This window comes from Pseudorasbora parva, chromosome 1 (assembly GCF_024679245.1).
Source record: "Pseudorasbora parva isolate DD20220531a chromosome 1, ASM2467924v1, whole genome shotgun sequence".
Taxonomy (NCBI): domain Eukaryota; kingdom Metazoa; phylum Chordata; class Actinopteri; order Cypriniformes; family Gobionidae; genus Pseudorasbora; species Pseudorasbora parva.
Window position 1 is genome coordinate 21,758,492 of NC_090172.1, and position 15,295 is coordinate 21,773,786.

The window sequence follows — 15,295 nt, forward strand, 5'->3', positions numbered from 1 at the left end:
GGTTCAGTGGTTCATGTTGGTTGTCTACAAACCGGAAGGTTGGTGGTTCAATCCCCGGTTCCAACTGACCAAGTGTCGAGGTGTCCATGAGCAAGACACCTAACCCCAGCTGCTCCCGACGAGCTGGATGGTGCGTTACATGGCAGACACCGCCGTCGGTGTATGAATGAGTGTATGAATGGGTGAATGTGAGGCAACATGTTAAGCGCTTTGGATGGCCATAGGGTCTGTTGAAAGCGCTATATAAATGCAGTCCATTTACCATTTAGTCCATATGTGACATCAGTTGGTTAATTAGAATCTCTTAAAGCATCAAAAATAGATTTTGGTCCAAAAATAACAAAAACTACGAATTTATTCAGCATTGTCTTCTCTTTCATGTTTGTTTTCAATCCTCAAATAAAGATTCAAACGGTTGTTAATCAGTGAATCGATCAGTGATTCGGATCGCGTGTCAAACTGCCAAACTGCTGAAATCATGTGACACTGGCGATCCGATTCACAACCGTTTGAATCTTTATTTAAGGATTGTTGAATAAAGTCGTAGTTTTTGGACCAAAATGTATTTTCAATGCTTTAAGAGATTCTAATGAACCAACTGATGTCACATATGGACTACTTTGATGATGTTTTTATTCCCTTTCTGGACATGGGCAGTATAGCATGCATACACTAGATACGCTCTCGGACTAAATATAAAATATCTTAAACTGTGTTCCGAAGATGAAAAGAGGTCCTACAGGTGTGGAACGACATTAGGTTGAGTCATTAATTACATCAATTTCATTTTTGTGTGAACTAACCCTTTAATTCAAGATCAACCTGAATTAACAAAACATCTGTGTCATATAATTAACCTCTGGCTATCTGTTTTGGCAGATTTAATACACACACACACACACACACACACACACTTCACCACTTGCAAATATTAATTCGGTGTAGAAACATATTTCTTTCTGCCATTCATAGTCACATAGATCTCTCTTCTACCTTGGTGCTCGTTGGGGATGTAATCCTGTGCTTCAGTGGACACGAGTAGGGATGACAGCATGAGTGGCTGGTTCAGCTCATTCTTCAGACTGATGTAGTGATATCCTAACAGACACACACACACACATCAGATGTGAGCCAACAGATCAGAACAGCAAGTCTGTTAAAACACCGCCATGTATTTAACACAAACCTGGGCGTAAAGCTGACACTGGCAAGATACGATGACCAATAAACTTCCCATTTTCCTCATACACTGCTACTCGAAGAGACGCCAGGGTGGGTAATACCACCTAGAAAAAGTTTAACAGCAACTTAATTTTCTTTTATTAAAAATGTGTAGATATTTACAGTTCAAGTATAGTATTAGACAGCTTCACAGTTGTCTCTATTTCACTATTCATTTAATTTGTTACCTTGTTGAACACAAAGGGTTCCTCATCCCAGACTGGGTCCAGAGAGTTGTTGTTAGAAGTTTTCGTTCGATATTTTCTTTTGGTGTCCGCAGGAAGTCCAAACATGTCTATCTCCACGTAAACACCGACCTTCTTATCATTCAGAAACTGACCTGAGATGATCTGTGTATGCGAGAGAAAGGTGAGAAGTGATCTGACTGTTCCAATAATACATTTATTTTAAACATAAGGATACATGTGAACACAATACCTTGATTTTAATTGTGTTGGCTACTATGCCATCCACGATGTCCACAGTAAAGGGGTCAAAGTGTTTGTCGGTGCGTCTCATAAACTCCGGCTTCAGCAGATAACCACAGTGACCGTTATATTCAAAAACTCCCATGTTCAGTTGCATCGGCAAGTCTGAGAAACAGAAGCTTATTTTAAGATTTAAAGGCACCTAAAATATTCTGTACTGAAATGTAGAACAACAGATAAAAAATGAAGGTGGCAAAAACAGAGTGCTATCTGTGTGTCTGACCAAGAGTTTGGAAGTTAAGCGCCACCATCTGGCAGCCCACGTTCCAAAACAGCTGCGGCATATAGTTACTGGAGTCCACGCGTGTCCCTTTGGGGTAGATGCGACTTAGCTGCTTTTTATTGTATCTGAATTAAAACATTTTGCTCAGGAAGAAAAACATTATTTGAAAATGACAGCACAAACACGACACATCAAACTGAAACCATTGCTGAGAACTGATTCGCATTACTAAATCATTTGAATTAGTGTCCTAAATCACAGTATGCCAAATGTACTCAGATGGTCCGCAATTACTGGTGCAAATTTCTGCACACTATATAAATGGCTAAAATTGCCCTCAACACATCAGATCAAAACTGCAAACACAAACAAAAAGAAATCAACAATCAATAATCCGAGGCCGAGGCTGGTGAAGGATACTCGACAAACTCGCTGGGAGAACTCTTCAATGTGTCCATGCCTTTGGTCTCCACAAAAGATGACATCTCAAAATACTTATTCCTCTCTGAAGAAAGAGAGAGAAAGAGAGAGAGAGAGAGAGAGAAAGAGAGAGAGAGAGAGAGAGAGAGAGAGAGAGAGAGAGAGAGAGAGAGAGAGAGAGAGAGAGAGAGAGAGAGAGAGAGAGAGAGAGAGAGAGAGAGAGAGAGAGAGAGAGAGAGATCATTAAAAAGTAAATAATTATATCCTGGCTTCTGATTGGTCAACACAATTTTGCCGTTGCAGCCATGCTAGAATACATAGAGTAGCAGCAGCTATGATGTGAAAGGTTTCATTACTCACTGCTTGCCGCCTCAAAGGATTTGAATTTGACTGGTTCTATGTAGTTGACCAATGTGGACATCTCCTCTGTAGCGTTCACCTCACTGTACGCAGTACCCTGGAACAGAGAGACACGTCAAAGGTGTACACAGAAAGAGACGGTGCATAAACATGAACAGAACAATGAACAAGTTACCTCATCAGTGTTGTTATGTTTCTTTGGATCTGGAACGGGTTCCTCTTCCTCCTCTTCTTCACTCTCTCCATCTCCCCGGTCTATAAGGTAATATTTAAAAAATAATACACACACAGAAAACAGAACATTTAATATACACTACAAATCCATTGACCATGAACTTCCATACTGGTGGCCTAAGTGACTTCGGTCTTCATCCTGATTGGTTGAAACCACATGTCAACTAGGCACAAACCCACCAATAGACTTGCGGATATCAAGACCTTTGGCCATCCTCTCTGCAAGCTTCTCGCCCCCGTTGGACATGTTCTGGCCCACCTCCCCATCAGACATGGGACAATCTAAACACAAATCTCATGATGAATGGGTTTGAACGTGAAATGAAATTGGTAAATGAAAAGGATCATGTGTATATTTAAGTGCTCATGAATAGACCACAATGTTTTTGGAACCACAACAAGAGTTCAAATTTAACAACACATTTGGACTGCCGTTAAGTTGCAAAACGTAGCTAATAAAAGCGTCCAAATGTTTGCAAAGATATAAATGTCATAAATTAGAGGTAAGAAAGAAAGTAAGAAGAATTTGGAATGACGTGAGGGTGAGTTAATGATGACAGATAGGTTATGAGGTAACTCTAATCAAGAAGATATGAGAGAGATGTGCAATAAAATGTCCCATGAGAATAAGTGATGAAATAAATGTTATACTTTGTAATAGAAGATGAGATGAGAAAAAGTTGTTAATGACTGTGTAATAGGGATTGAAAATACACTCAAAGGAGTTCACTCATAAGTGTCATTCATTCACAAATGGACATCGGAGGTTGCATAACATAACACAACAACGCTGATGCAAGAAACACTGACGTGCACTCAGTGAATATATTCCTGGAATATTCCTATTCAATAATTGTTTTCTCGACACGTCATTCCGGCGTGATGACTCCGATTTTTCGAATATTCATATTTTGTGTAATCGTCACGTCATCCTCAATAAACCTGTCTTTTGATTAATACCTCAAACTTCTAAATATTCTGATCTAATATGTGACCCGTAAGTTTGCCAGAACAATAATCATACACTGTTTGTTAATAGGCCAGAGGAGAACTGGCACCCCGACTGAGTCTGGTTTCTCCCAAGGTTTATTTTTCTCCATCATGCCCTGATGGAGTTTTGGTTCCTTATCACTGTCGCCTTTGCTTTGGCTTGGCTTGCTCAGTTGGGGACACTAAAATAAAAAGTTTTCAACTAAATATCCAAATAAAATGAATTACTAAATTAACTGTATCAACTATATTACTGAGCTGATAACAATATTTCCTCCAGAGTGACTGTACAGCCAAATCAAATTTTGTTGCAATATTGTCCTGTTTAACACTGTGAAGCTGCTTTGAAACAACCGTCATTGTAAAAGTGCTTTATAAATAAAGTTGACTTGACTTGACTCTAAAGGGGCTGTTCACACAGAGCATGTTTGACAAGTGGCATGGCAAGTCAGCCCAAACAACAAATGCAACAAAGAGGCATTCAGGCAGGTAAACACCATACCAAAAACATTGCTTCACAAAGGACATTTATATCTCATTGTTTGCATCCAAGTAAGCCTAATACATATATATTTATTGATATATGATTATAATCTCTGTAAAGTAACAGGCAGTGGTATTAGAGCTTAAAATTAAAAGTATATAGCGCAAGTTACCTAATAAATTGAATTAAGCTCTGCATAAAACGAGCGCTCCATCCAAAACTTTTCACAACGAGAACAGAACTTACCGAAATAAGGGACACACGGATAGGCGTGCATGGCATGGAGGCACGCCATCTTACTACACAACGAACTAGAGGTATATCTCGACTTGAATGGTAAAAGTGATTTGTCAACGGGCTTTTAGATCTAACACTCTGCACGCTTTAAATCAGAAACAGAGACAAAGTAGTTCATTAGGATTACATTTGAGAGAGACTGCGTGAGTTGAATTACTTCAATGCTATTTTAGTGATAAAAGTCATGGGCAACGTTGATAAGAGGTTTCTGTGCTCCTGAATGCTGCTGTGTGCGCGCTGTGTGATCTCTGATCTCTGTCTGTATGCGTTGCTTGTGCTTTAATAAAGCTTTACAGTAAAGAAGCAGATGACGCCACAGCTTTATGGATGTGGGCCTGTATTCACATGCATACCCAGAAGCTACCGCGCTGCTGTGCTTCTGTCTCCTGTCTTTTGCTGCATGCACAACACTCAAGTTAAAAGAGGTTCAACAAAAACAAATGTTTTGATCTTTTTCAAACACAAAAAAGGGGTTCTGTGTAAATAGCCCCAAAGTGCCATGAAATCCCATCTTGACGCAAGTTGCAGCAATTGTTCTGATGTGTGTGTGTGTGTGTGTGTGTGTGTGTGTGTGTGTGTGTGTGTGTGTGTGTGTGTGTGTGTGTGTGTGTGTGTGTGTGTGTGTGTGTGTGTGCGCGTGTTTTACACACCATTCGAAGGCGAGGACTGTTCGTCTATCCCGTCCTTGCGTTTGATGCTCCCACCGTAAGATGCCCTATGCTGATGTTTCTTCTTGTTCTTGATCAAGATCTTCCCCTTTAGCTCCTGGGGGCTTGGCAGTTGTTGACCAGGAACCAGCTGTAAAAACAACATGATTGTGAAACCTACGAATCTACTCACAAAATAAAAATATTATTGTTTACTATTCTTAGTTATTACACAGCCAATCACTCTGTGGTCAAATATCTTTGCAATGACCAAAATTGTATAATGAACTACTGGTGCAGCCGAGTTTCTTCTTACAAGAATTCAATGATTTAAAAAAAAAAAAAACTTTTAACATTAATTTATTATTTTATACGGTAAGGAGCCGTGAAATGAAACAAATGCTTTAAGGATGATACTAGACCCTTTCACTTTGCACTGAGGTCCTGATCACCCTGTCTAGGGTTATTCTGTGATAATGACAAAACGACTGCACATCATCCTTAACTGGAGGAGCACAGTTTAACATAGCAATGCCGGCTTTAGAAAGCCAGGCCTGAAATTTCAAAATGAATTTAATAGATGGATTGGAGGGATGGATAAGGACAAACAGACATGTGCTTTCCTCTATCTTTTTAGCTTGATAATTTTTGTTTATTAAGAAAACAAAATAATGTATAATATTTGACAGTTGACTTTTGGAAAACTCACCGGGTATTTCTCTAGTGGATCAATGAGCAGTGCGTCCCCGAACATAGAGCGACAATACTCTGCCATTTTAGCCTGCTGCTTTGCTCTAACAGACCAGATAATAATCAAGATAAATAATAAACAGGAAAAAAGACATTATCCGCACACTCATGCCCATACTTACGAGTCCACATGGTTCTCAAAGGACAGGATGAGAGGATAGGGAGACGTCTTGAATGCACTTTCAGCAATAGCTTCAATCACCTCCTAAAAACACAAAGATTGAAACATTACACACAAGTCATCTTTATTTATATAGTGCTTTTTACAATTCAGACTTCAATTCGGCTTTACAGTGATAACAGGAAAATAATGCAGCAAAGTTTGTCTTGGCTGTACAGCAGCTCTAGAAGAAAATAGTGTCCTAGTCCAGGCTTAAATTCAATGTTGATTCAGTTCCGTTGTATTGAGTTTGTTTACTACTTGTTTGGAGACAGAATAGAGGAAAAAACCTTGGGAGAAACCAGGCTCAGTCGGGGGGCCAGATCTCCTCTAGCCAACAAACAAACTGTGCGTGATTATGATTTAAGCAGATTTACAACTCAGAAGTCAGAATGGATCTGTTTTTAAGTCTCTCATTGCAGTTCAGTGTGTGTGCAGCATATATGGGCAAATTACATTTGCAATTAGCGATTGCGCATTAGCGAAAGTCAATTTATTATTGTCAACATTGTGCTGATGCATGAAGCGCAGCTCACCAGAAGTCACTTTCAAGCAAGGCTGCTTTCTGCTGGTCGATGCAGAAAATACATGTGAACAACTTGAACCTGTAATTTGCGGGTGGGACATGTCCCCACCACTTGAAGTTGAATTTGTCCCAAACACTTTTTTGAAAGACACTGAAAAATAGCATGCGCTAGGCTTACAAAGCAAAGACTATCCAATCCATCATTCTTCATACAGTCAATTTATACACGTACTACAAATTGCATTTGTGCTGAGGAGACAGACCTGATAGATAAACCTCGTCACGCATTGGTATTGGGAAATATAAACAAGAAACAGTGTACATATGTGCAATATACACTCTGAACCGAACACACTCTTTTACTGTGTGGTTGAAGAGATGAAGAGAACAGAATGCTTTCGATTGAAATGTTTTGATTAAAAGTGGCACAAATTACATTAAATAATTATCCAGAAGTTAAACAATAATGGCAATGTGCCGCGTGGCTACTAAACACTGCACATCCTGTCCTGTTAAATGCTCTAGTATTCAAAGACCTAATTGTAGCTTCTGTCTCTTTAACAAGCACAAAACCCCCAAATGGTGTAGCGTGATTATGCACTAATAAATTCAACTTTCTACTGGAATGACTGAATTTCTGCCATGAAAATTTGCAGAACAATGCTAAAATTGACAGCATCATAAAAGTGAGATGGTAAAATGGGAGATAGGGTCATAAACACACCTTGAATGGAATCTCAGTTGTCATGGTGAAACCGTGTGTGATGATTGGCTCTTCTTCAGGTGGGCGGCCCTTCCAGCAGTCCAGCTCTATACAGCGGCATCCCGTCAGCAACACCTGCCGGTACATCTCTACTGACGACAGGCCCGTCAACTGCCCCACTAAAGTGGGAAAGCACAGAAAGGTTTTCATGCGCATTTATGACCATATTTGTGTCTTTTAGAGTGCGTGTGTGTGTGTGTTTGTATACCTGTGAGGTATGTGTTGTGTGAAGAGTTGATGAAATAGTGGGACAGGGGTTGGTTCATATCATCGATGATGTCCAACCTCTCTGGAGGAACCACTGAGTTCTCCTCCCCACCAAGATACTTTGTGAAGCCCATTAGGGAGATCTGGTCTGCTCACACATGGACACGTGAAACAAAGCACCATGAGTCTCACCGTCACTATGTCTAAACGTGTGTGTGTGTGAGAGTGTGCTTCGTACCTCTTTCCAACTGGCTGACGTTGGTTTCATATCGCTCCATGAGCTGGCGGACCTGTTCTCGCTTGAGCGGCGGGTAAAGAACCTCATTTAGTCGAGAATCTCTCTGTCTGCGATTTATAAAGTCCATCAACTGATCGAGAGACAGGAAGGGCTTCCCTTTAGAGCCACTGCGCGCGCGCACACACACGCACGCACACACACACACACACACACACACACACACACACACACACACACACACACACACACACACACACACACACACACACACACACACACACACACACACACAGTAAAGATCACTCTAAATTGTAATGTAGACAAATACAATTTAGACAAATAAAATGATATACAAAAAAGTTTGAACTACATTAACGATTTACACATTGTTCAATGGATCTTTACACAGTTGTTAAGACATAAATTGCTCCCAGAAAGTATTTGGACAGACTTAATAATGTATAAATCGTACAGTACTACATGTCTGGGCCATTTTTACATATGTACAATTACAGGATTGTTACTTATGCTAAAATATTTATTTCTTAATAAGCATTTTTGTCAGACTTCCATGTATAGGGTTCTACCTAAGTACCGGTACTACTGAATGGGCGGAGGCTGGGATTTTTTGAGGTTTGAAGTGAAAGTATTTCATGAATGTATACTATATGCGGAGAGCATTCACTCCGTATTTTCATCTAATTTTATTTATTTATTTAGAATTCCTGTTATAATTTTCAAGCCTAATGAACTTTTTAGTGAAATGTTTTGCTTGAAAATTGTACTTGTACCATCTTTCTTTAATAGAAAGATGCCAATTAGTTAATATGTTATGTAGTTGAATGGCATTCATTCATTTTTAAATGTGGCCGAGCATCAAAATACTTTTTTGGGGCCACTGTATCTGTGTCATTGCTTTTGGATGCTGCCAACTCACAGCTCCACAAATATACGCTCCACCTCTGGTCTGGGACTAAGTTTGTTGAGAAAGTTCTGGAACATTTCCCAGGTGAAGTCATCTGGCTTTATACCATGGTCAGCCTGAGAGAAAAATAAATAAATAAATAAATACACAAACAACAAATAAAATTAATATAAGTAGAAAGAAATAGTTTAATCTTTAGTGTCAGAAATAAAAGACAGAAAGTGTTATAACATTTGGGCCTGAGGTGGATTGCATTGGAATGAGGGGGACATAGCAATGGAAAACAGGATTAATCTTAAAAGATGGTTATGTACTATGTAGGCATACAATGTTCATAATGCAATGTAAACTGAGATGCAAAATGGGTTCTACAGCACTGACCCAAATCCACATTAACCAGTGGACAGTACCTGACAGCACAGAGCAGATCAATTTGGCTAGAGCTGTAATCGGATCCATTTCAATTGCTTGGACGTGCAAGTAAACATTTGTTCTGCACTAGGTAGTGATTTTTTCGCCTTAGTGAATGACTAGAAAAAAGAAACTACCGCTGGTGTAAAATAAGGCACCTTTAAAGGGATAGTTCACCCAAAAATAAAAGTTCTGTCATTACTTACTCACCCTCAAGTTGTCCCAAACCTGTATGGGTTTCTATCTCCTATTAAACGCAAATGAAGATATTTTAAAGGTAGTTGATGGCAGTTGATTGTTTCCTACAATGATTAACTTTCATTGTAGGAAAACAAAATACTATGCAAGTAAATTAGTGCCGTCAAATGTCTGCTAACCAACAATCTTTAAAATATCCTATTTTGTTTTCAACAGAAGAAAGAAACTCATACAAGTTTGGAACAACTTGAGGGTGAGTAATGACATTTATGGGTGAACTATCCCTTTAAGTCTCCCTTTTGAAGTGTAACCAGCAGAGGGCAGTGTGAGACAGTGAACAGAATGACATGTGGCCATGTGCCGATCTAAGACCAGGTCCTCTGTGTCCAAACTGAACCATAAAAGGATTGATTACAGATCAACATGAAGCAGAAAAACAAATGATGTGGAACATGTGACAACAGAGGGAGACGCTACAAGAGATTCAACTAGAGATGATCAAATCTTCTAAGCAAGTGTGGTTTATTTGAAAACTGTGCATGATTATGGAAAGAACAAGAGATGGACACAAACACTTTTTATGAAAGCTCAGCAGACATAACCGAAAGGTTCAAGGTGTAATAACTGGTGATTGGTGCATGGCTGTTTACCCTGTTATTGACCAGGCCGCAGTGCTCCAGTGCAGTCTCCACACGTTTCTTATCTGAGAACATTTTCAGGATGCTGAGAGAAGTGAAAGAGAAATAAAAAGAGAAGAAGTGAAAGGAATGATGAAAGAAGAAGTGGCACATTAGCAACGAAAGCCCTGAAGAACTGGAAACATAACACTGTTTGAGTAAGACAGCTTGTGTTTACTCACTTCTTCACTGGGATTTTCCCATCCTGATTTACCTGCAGCTTCAGCTTAGTGTAACTATGAAAAATGGCACACAAATAAGGCAGATAGTGAGATACAGATCTGGTAATGTTATTTCTACACTGATTATTTGCACTTAATGTATTTTCAATAACACTTTCAGCAACTACAGACTGTTACCGAAAAAACTAAAACCTGGCATTGCCTCCGAATTGAGGAAAATACTATGACAATAAGGGCTGTGGTATTTTATTTTAGGGGTACAAGACTAAACCCAAGTCCTGCTGAATCCAAGACCCTGTGAATGGATTTGGGGCCATCAAATTTAACAGAGATAGCTCACCTAAAATTGAACATTTTGTCATTTACACGCTCTTGTCTCTTTCCAAACACGTACACGTAGTTTGGTTTAAATAACCTTTTACAACCATACATGACCATCAATTACAAAATCAACCCTAAGGCAAACCCAAAATTATATTTGAAAAACGATCTTGAATGTTTTGTCTGGTCCAGTTAAGCTTGGGTTGAGAGGATTAGAAGAGCTTTAATATACATCACAATGTGACGTTATAAGTCACATAATGAAGTGCAAATGCAAGAAGGAAGCAGACTCAAAAGTCACAATTGTTATACGTCACAATTTAAAAAAATAAACGTCACAATAAAAAAATAAAAAAACATGACAAAGTCATACTTTTAGACAAAAAGGTTGCAGTTTAGAGATATGAAGCCACATTAGTAAGATATAAAGCAGCAGAGAAAGGAAATGGAGTAGCATTTGTAAGATATAAAGAAACAATGTGAGATATAAAAGTCACATTTTGAGAAAGTTTCACAATTGATAGAAAATATAGTTGCATTTTGAGATGTCACATTTTCGATAAAAACAATTAAGAGAATTAAATCACAAGCAACTGTGAAATATTATGTTCAGTGAAGTCAACTGAGACTTCTGGTAAGGTCACCTTGCCTCAAAAATTGTTTCATACACATTTGGTTTCCAAGTTATATTGGAAACTTTCATAGACATGATTTTTATACTGTTTAAACTGTATATTATATTCCCTAAACCTAAACATACGCATCACAAAAAACGTTCTACATCTTTACAATAAAACAAAAAAATAACAATTAGTACACACACACACACACACACACACACACACACACACACACACACACACACACACACAGAGTACTCACGCTTTGAATAAGAAGGTGTTGCGGGATGCATTCTGGGACAGTATGTTTGTGGAAAGTTTAAACAGTTCTTTGGTCCACACCTGGAAACCCAATCATAACAGAAACAAACGTATATAAATGAACTCACACATTTATTATATAAATATGATAATCCTATAACTAAATAAAAATGCCATGTGTGCCAAGGTTTTGAAGTGAGAGGAAAAGAAATATATAAAATCGAGTCATCTGATATAATTAATTCAGAGCGCACACGTGCAAAGGCAGAAAGTGAAAAGGCAGTTCAGAGGCAGAGGGAGCAATAACATGGACATGGTATCTAGGTGACAGGGACCGGTCGTCGTGGTTACCTTGCAATAGCCATCCTGCACAGCTTGGAAGTTGAGGAAGGAGATGTTGACCAGGTCGTTGCCGTAGACAACAGTTAGAAGCTTTGAGTCGGAGTTCCCTTCTCCTTTGCTCAAACCCAACATATCACGTATACGTTGGTCCTACAAACACAGGGAAAGTTTACCACCCACACATACTCCTGACATATGAACCTTTCCAAACATAACCTTCTAACTGACTTTTTTTCAACTCAGGCACTCTTAAAAACGTACCTTTGGCATCTTGGCATATCTCCCTGTCCTGGTGTCCCTGATATGACTGATGTCCAGGATTTCCACTTCCTAAAAAATAGACGATGTGTTACAGATACACAACCAAATAATAAATATTCTTGTTTATTCTTGGAGGTCAGGACCCACTAGGGGGCCTCAGCAAACTACCGGTGTCTAAATGACTTAAAATAATTTAAAATAAGACAAGACAAGAATTAAAAATAGTCAAAACAACTAAAAAAAAATCATTATATTTCACCCCGTATATATATACACACATACATACAAACATACATATATACACACACACACACACACACACACACACACACACACACACACACACACACACACACACACACACACACACACACACATATACATATACAGGTCCTTCTAAAAAAAATTGCATATTTTGCATATTCATTGCACACCAACTGAAATATTTCAGGTCTTTTATTGTTTTAATACTGAATATTTTGGCATACAGCTCATGAAAACTAAAAAAAAAAAAAAAAGAGCATATCATGAAAAGGTTCTCTACACAAGCTATTAACCTAATCATCTGAATCAACTAATGAACTCTAAACACCTGCAAAAGATTCCTGAGGCTTTTAAAAACTCCCAGCCTGGTTCATTACTCAAAACCGCAATCATGGGTAAGACTGCCGACCTGACTGCTGTCCAGAAGGCCATCATTGACACCCTCAAGCGTGAGGGTAAGACACAGAAAGACATTTCTGAACGAATAGGTTGTTCCCAGAGTGCTGTATCAAGGCACCTCAGTGGGAAGTCTGTGGGAAGGAAAAAGTGTGGCAAAAAACACTGCACAAAGAGAAGAGGTGACCGGACCCTGAGGAAGATTGTGGAGAAGGACCGATTCCAGACCTTGGGGGACCTGCGGAAGCAGTGGACTGAGTCTGGAGTAGAAACATCCAGAGCCACCGTGCACAGGCGTGTGCAGGAAATGGGCTACAGGTGCCGCATTCCCCAGGTCAAGCCACTTTTGGGCTATAGAGAAGCAGCACTGGACTGTTGCTCAGTGGTCCAAAGTACTTTTTTCGGATGAAAGCAAATTTTGCATGTCATTCAGAAATCAAGGTGCCAGAGTCTGGAGGAAGACTGAGGAGAAGGAAATGCCAAAATGCCTGAAGTCCAGTGTCAAGTACCCACAGTCAGTGATGGTCTGGGGTGCCATGTCAGCTGCTAATGTTGGTCCACTGTGTTTTATCAAGGGCAGGGTCAATGCAGCTAGCTATCAGGAGATTTTGGAGCATTTCATGCTTCCATCTGCTGAAAAGCTTTATGGAGATGAAGATTTCGTTTTACAGCACGACCTGACACCTGCTCACAGTGCCAAAACCACTGGTAAATGGTTTACTGACCATGGTATTACTGTGCTCAATTGGCCTGCCAACTCTCCTGACCTGAACCCCATAGAGAATCTGTGGGATATTGTGAAGAGAAAGTTGAGAGACGCAAGACCCAACACTCTGGATGAGCTTAAGGCCGCTATCGAAGCATCCTGGGCCTCCAGAACACCTCAGCAGTGCCACAGGCTGATCGCCTCCATGCCACGCCGCATTAAAGCAGTCATTTCTGCAAAAGGATTCCCGACCAAGTATTGAGTGCATAACTGAACGTAATTATTTGAAGATTGACTTTTTTTGTATTAAAAACACTTTTCTTTTATTGGTCTGATGAAATATGCTATTTTTTTTCATGAGCTGTCTGCCAAAATCATCAGTATTAAAACAATAAAAGACCTGAAATATTTCAGTTGGTGTGCAATGAATCTAAAATATATGAAAGTTTAATTTTTATCATTACATTATGGAAAATAATGAACTTTATCACAATATGCTAATTTTATGAGAAGGACCTATATATGGACTTTGCTTTGTGCACTGGTGCGCAGTCATATTGGAACAGGAAGGGGCCATCCCCATATTGTTGGGAGCATGAAATTGTCCAAAACGTCTTAGTATGCTGAAGCATTAAGAGTTCTTTCACTGGAACTAAGGGGCCAAGCCCAACCCTTGAAAAACAACCCCACACCATAATTTCCCCTCCACCAAACTTTACACTTGACACAATACAGTCAGGCAAGTATTGTTCTCCTAGCAACTGCCAAACCCAGACTCGTCCATCGGATTTCAGACAGTGAAGCGTGATTTGTCACTCCAGAGACACTGCTCTAGTGTCTATTGACAGTGTGCTTTACATCACTGCATCTGACAATTTGCATTGCAGCTGGTGATGTAAGGCTTGAATGCACCTTGCTCTCTATGCATTGTTCTTGAGCTAATCTGAAGGCCACACAAAAATTGGACGTCTGTAGCCACTGACTCTGCACAAAGTTGCGCAGTGTGCTGCATCTGCGGTGACCCCACTCTGTGATTTTACGTGGCCTACCACTTTGTGGTCGTGGATGTGATTGGAACACATTTATTCAATTATTTGAATTAATATATAAACTTAAGCCAAGCTTTAAAAATGTTGTCAGAAATTGCCATTTATTTTAACCTTATCCTTAACCAGTAAAACACAAACAACTGGGAAAACTGTGGGGCCTTTGATATCACTGTGGACAGCAGGTCAATGAGAGTCAAAAATGTTGAGAACCACTGTTGTAGATAAAGAAAGCAAGTAGTTTACACTTTGTTTGCACTTTTTCCAGAAGAAAATGGGAGCAGTGCTTGCTTGGGAAAAACTCACCACTAGGTTATAGGGTGTTATGACTGGTTGCTAAGTTGCTAAGATGTTCAGAGTAGTTTTTAGAAGGCTATATGGTTGCTATGTGGTCTCATTTTGAAGGCTCAGTCCTTCGGAGGATGCACTGATTTGAATACATTATCTTTTTCATGTAAGAAAAGTAACTATTAGATTGCAAAGTAAGAAAATAAAATACAGTATTTTACACCTCACAAGGAACAGTCAATTTTATTATGGTTACTTTTATCAAATCACACATCCTTGATGATGTGTGCAGCCTTCAAATGCGACCTCCGGAGGACGCAGCCTTCGAAATGAGACGCAGCTACAGTGTCTACACCGAACGTTGCAATGTGACGAAACAAAGACAATAG

The 15,295-nt window shown here is 39.4% G+C and overlaps 1 protein-coding gene across 4 annotated transcripts in view; it reads right to left on the reverse strand.

The window, feature by feature from the left end:
- Positions 1–15,295, reverse strand: part of plcb3 (phospholipase C, beta 3 (phosphatidylinositol-specific)) — a 93,991-nt gene that overhangs the window by 23,765 nt on the left and 54,931 nt on the right. For 3 of the 4 annotated variants that reach the window (XM_067434940.1, XM_067434870.1, XM_067434802.1), the window contains exons 3-23: positions 12,207–12,275; positions 11,955–12,095; positions 11,605–11,684; positions 10,402–10,455; positions 10,193–10,265; positions 8,946–9,049; positions 8,009–8,175; positions 7,772–7,918; positions 7,525–7,682; positions 6,237–6,319; positions 6,074–6,158; positions 5,368–5,515; positions 3,127–3,228; positions 2,888–2,967; positions 2,713–2,809; positions 2,353–2,437; positions 1,933–2,057; positions 1,660–1,814; positions 1,410–1,571; positions 1,187–1,286; positions 994–1,098 (exon numbers count right to left, since the gene is read on the reverse strand). In XM_067434940.1, the coding sequence (XP_067291041.1) occupies positions 994–1,098; positions 1,187–1,286; positions 1,410–1,571; positions 1,660–1,814; positions 1,933–2,057; positions 2,353–2,437; positions 2,713–2,809; positions 2,888–2,967; positions 3,127–3,228; positions 5,368–5,515; positions 6,074–6,158; positions 6,237–6,319; positions 7,525–7,682; positions 7,772–7,918; positions 8,009–8,175; positions 8,946–9,049; positions 10,193–10,265; positions 10,402–10,455; positions 11,605–11,684; positions 11,955–12,095; positions 12,207–12,275 (2,320 nt within the window). The remainder of the gene's footprint in view (positions 1–993; positions 1,099–1,186; positions 1,287–1,409; positions 1,572–1,659; positions 1,815–1,932; positions 2,058–2,352; positions 2,438–2,712; positions 2,810–2,887; positions 2,968–3,126; positions 3,229–5,367; positions 5,516–6,073; positions 6,159–6,236; positions 6,320–7,524; positions 7,683–7,771; positions 7,919–8,008; positions 8,176–8,945; positions 9,050–10,192; positions 10,266–10,401; positions 10,456–11,604; positions 11,685–11,954; positions 12,096–12,206; positions 12,276–15,295) is intronic. The other variant, XM_067435006.1, reaches the window with a different exon arrangement.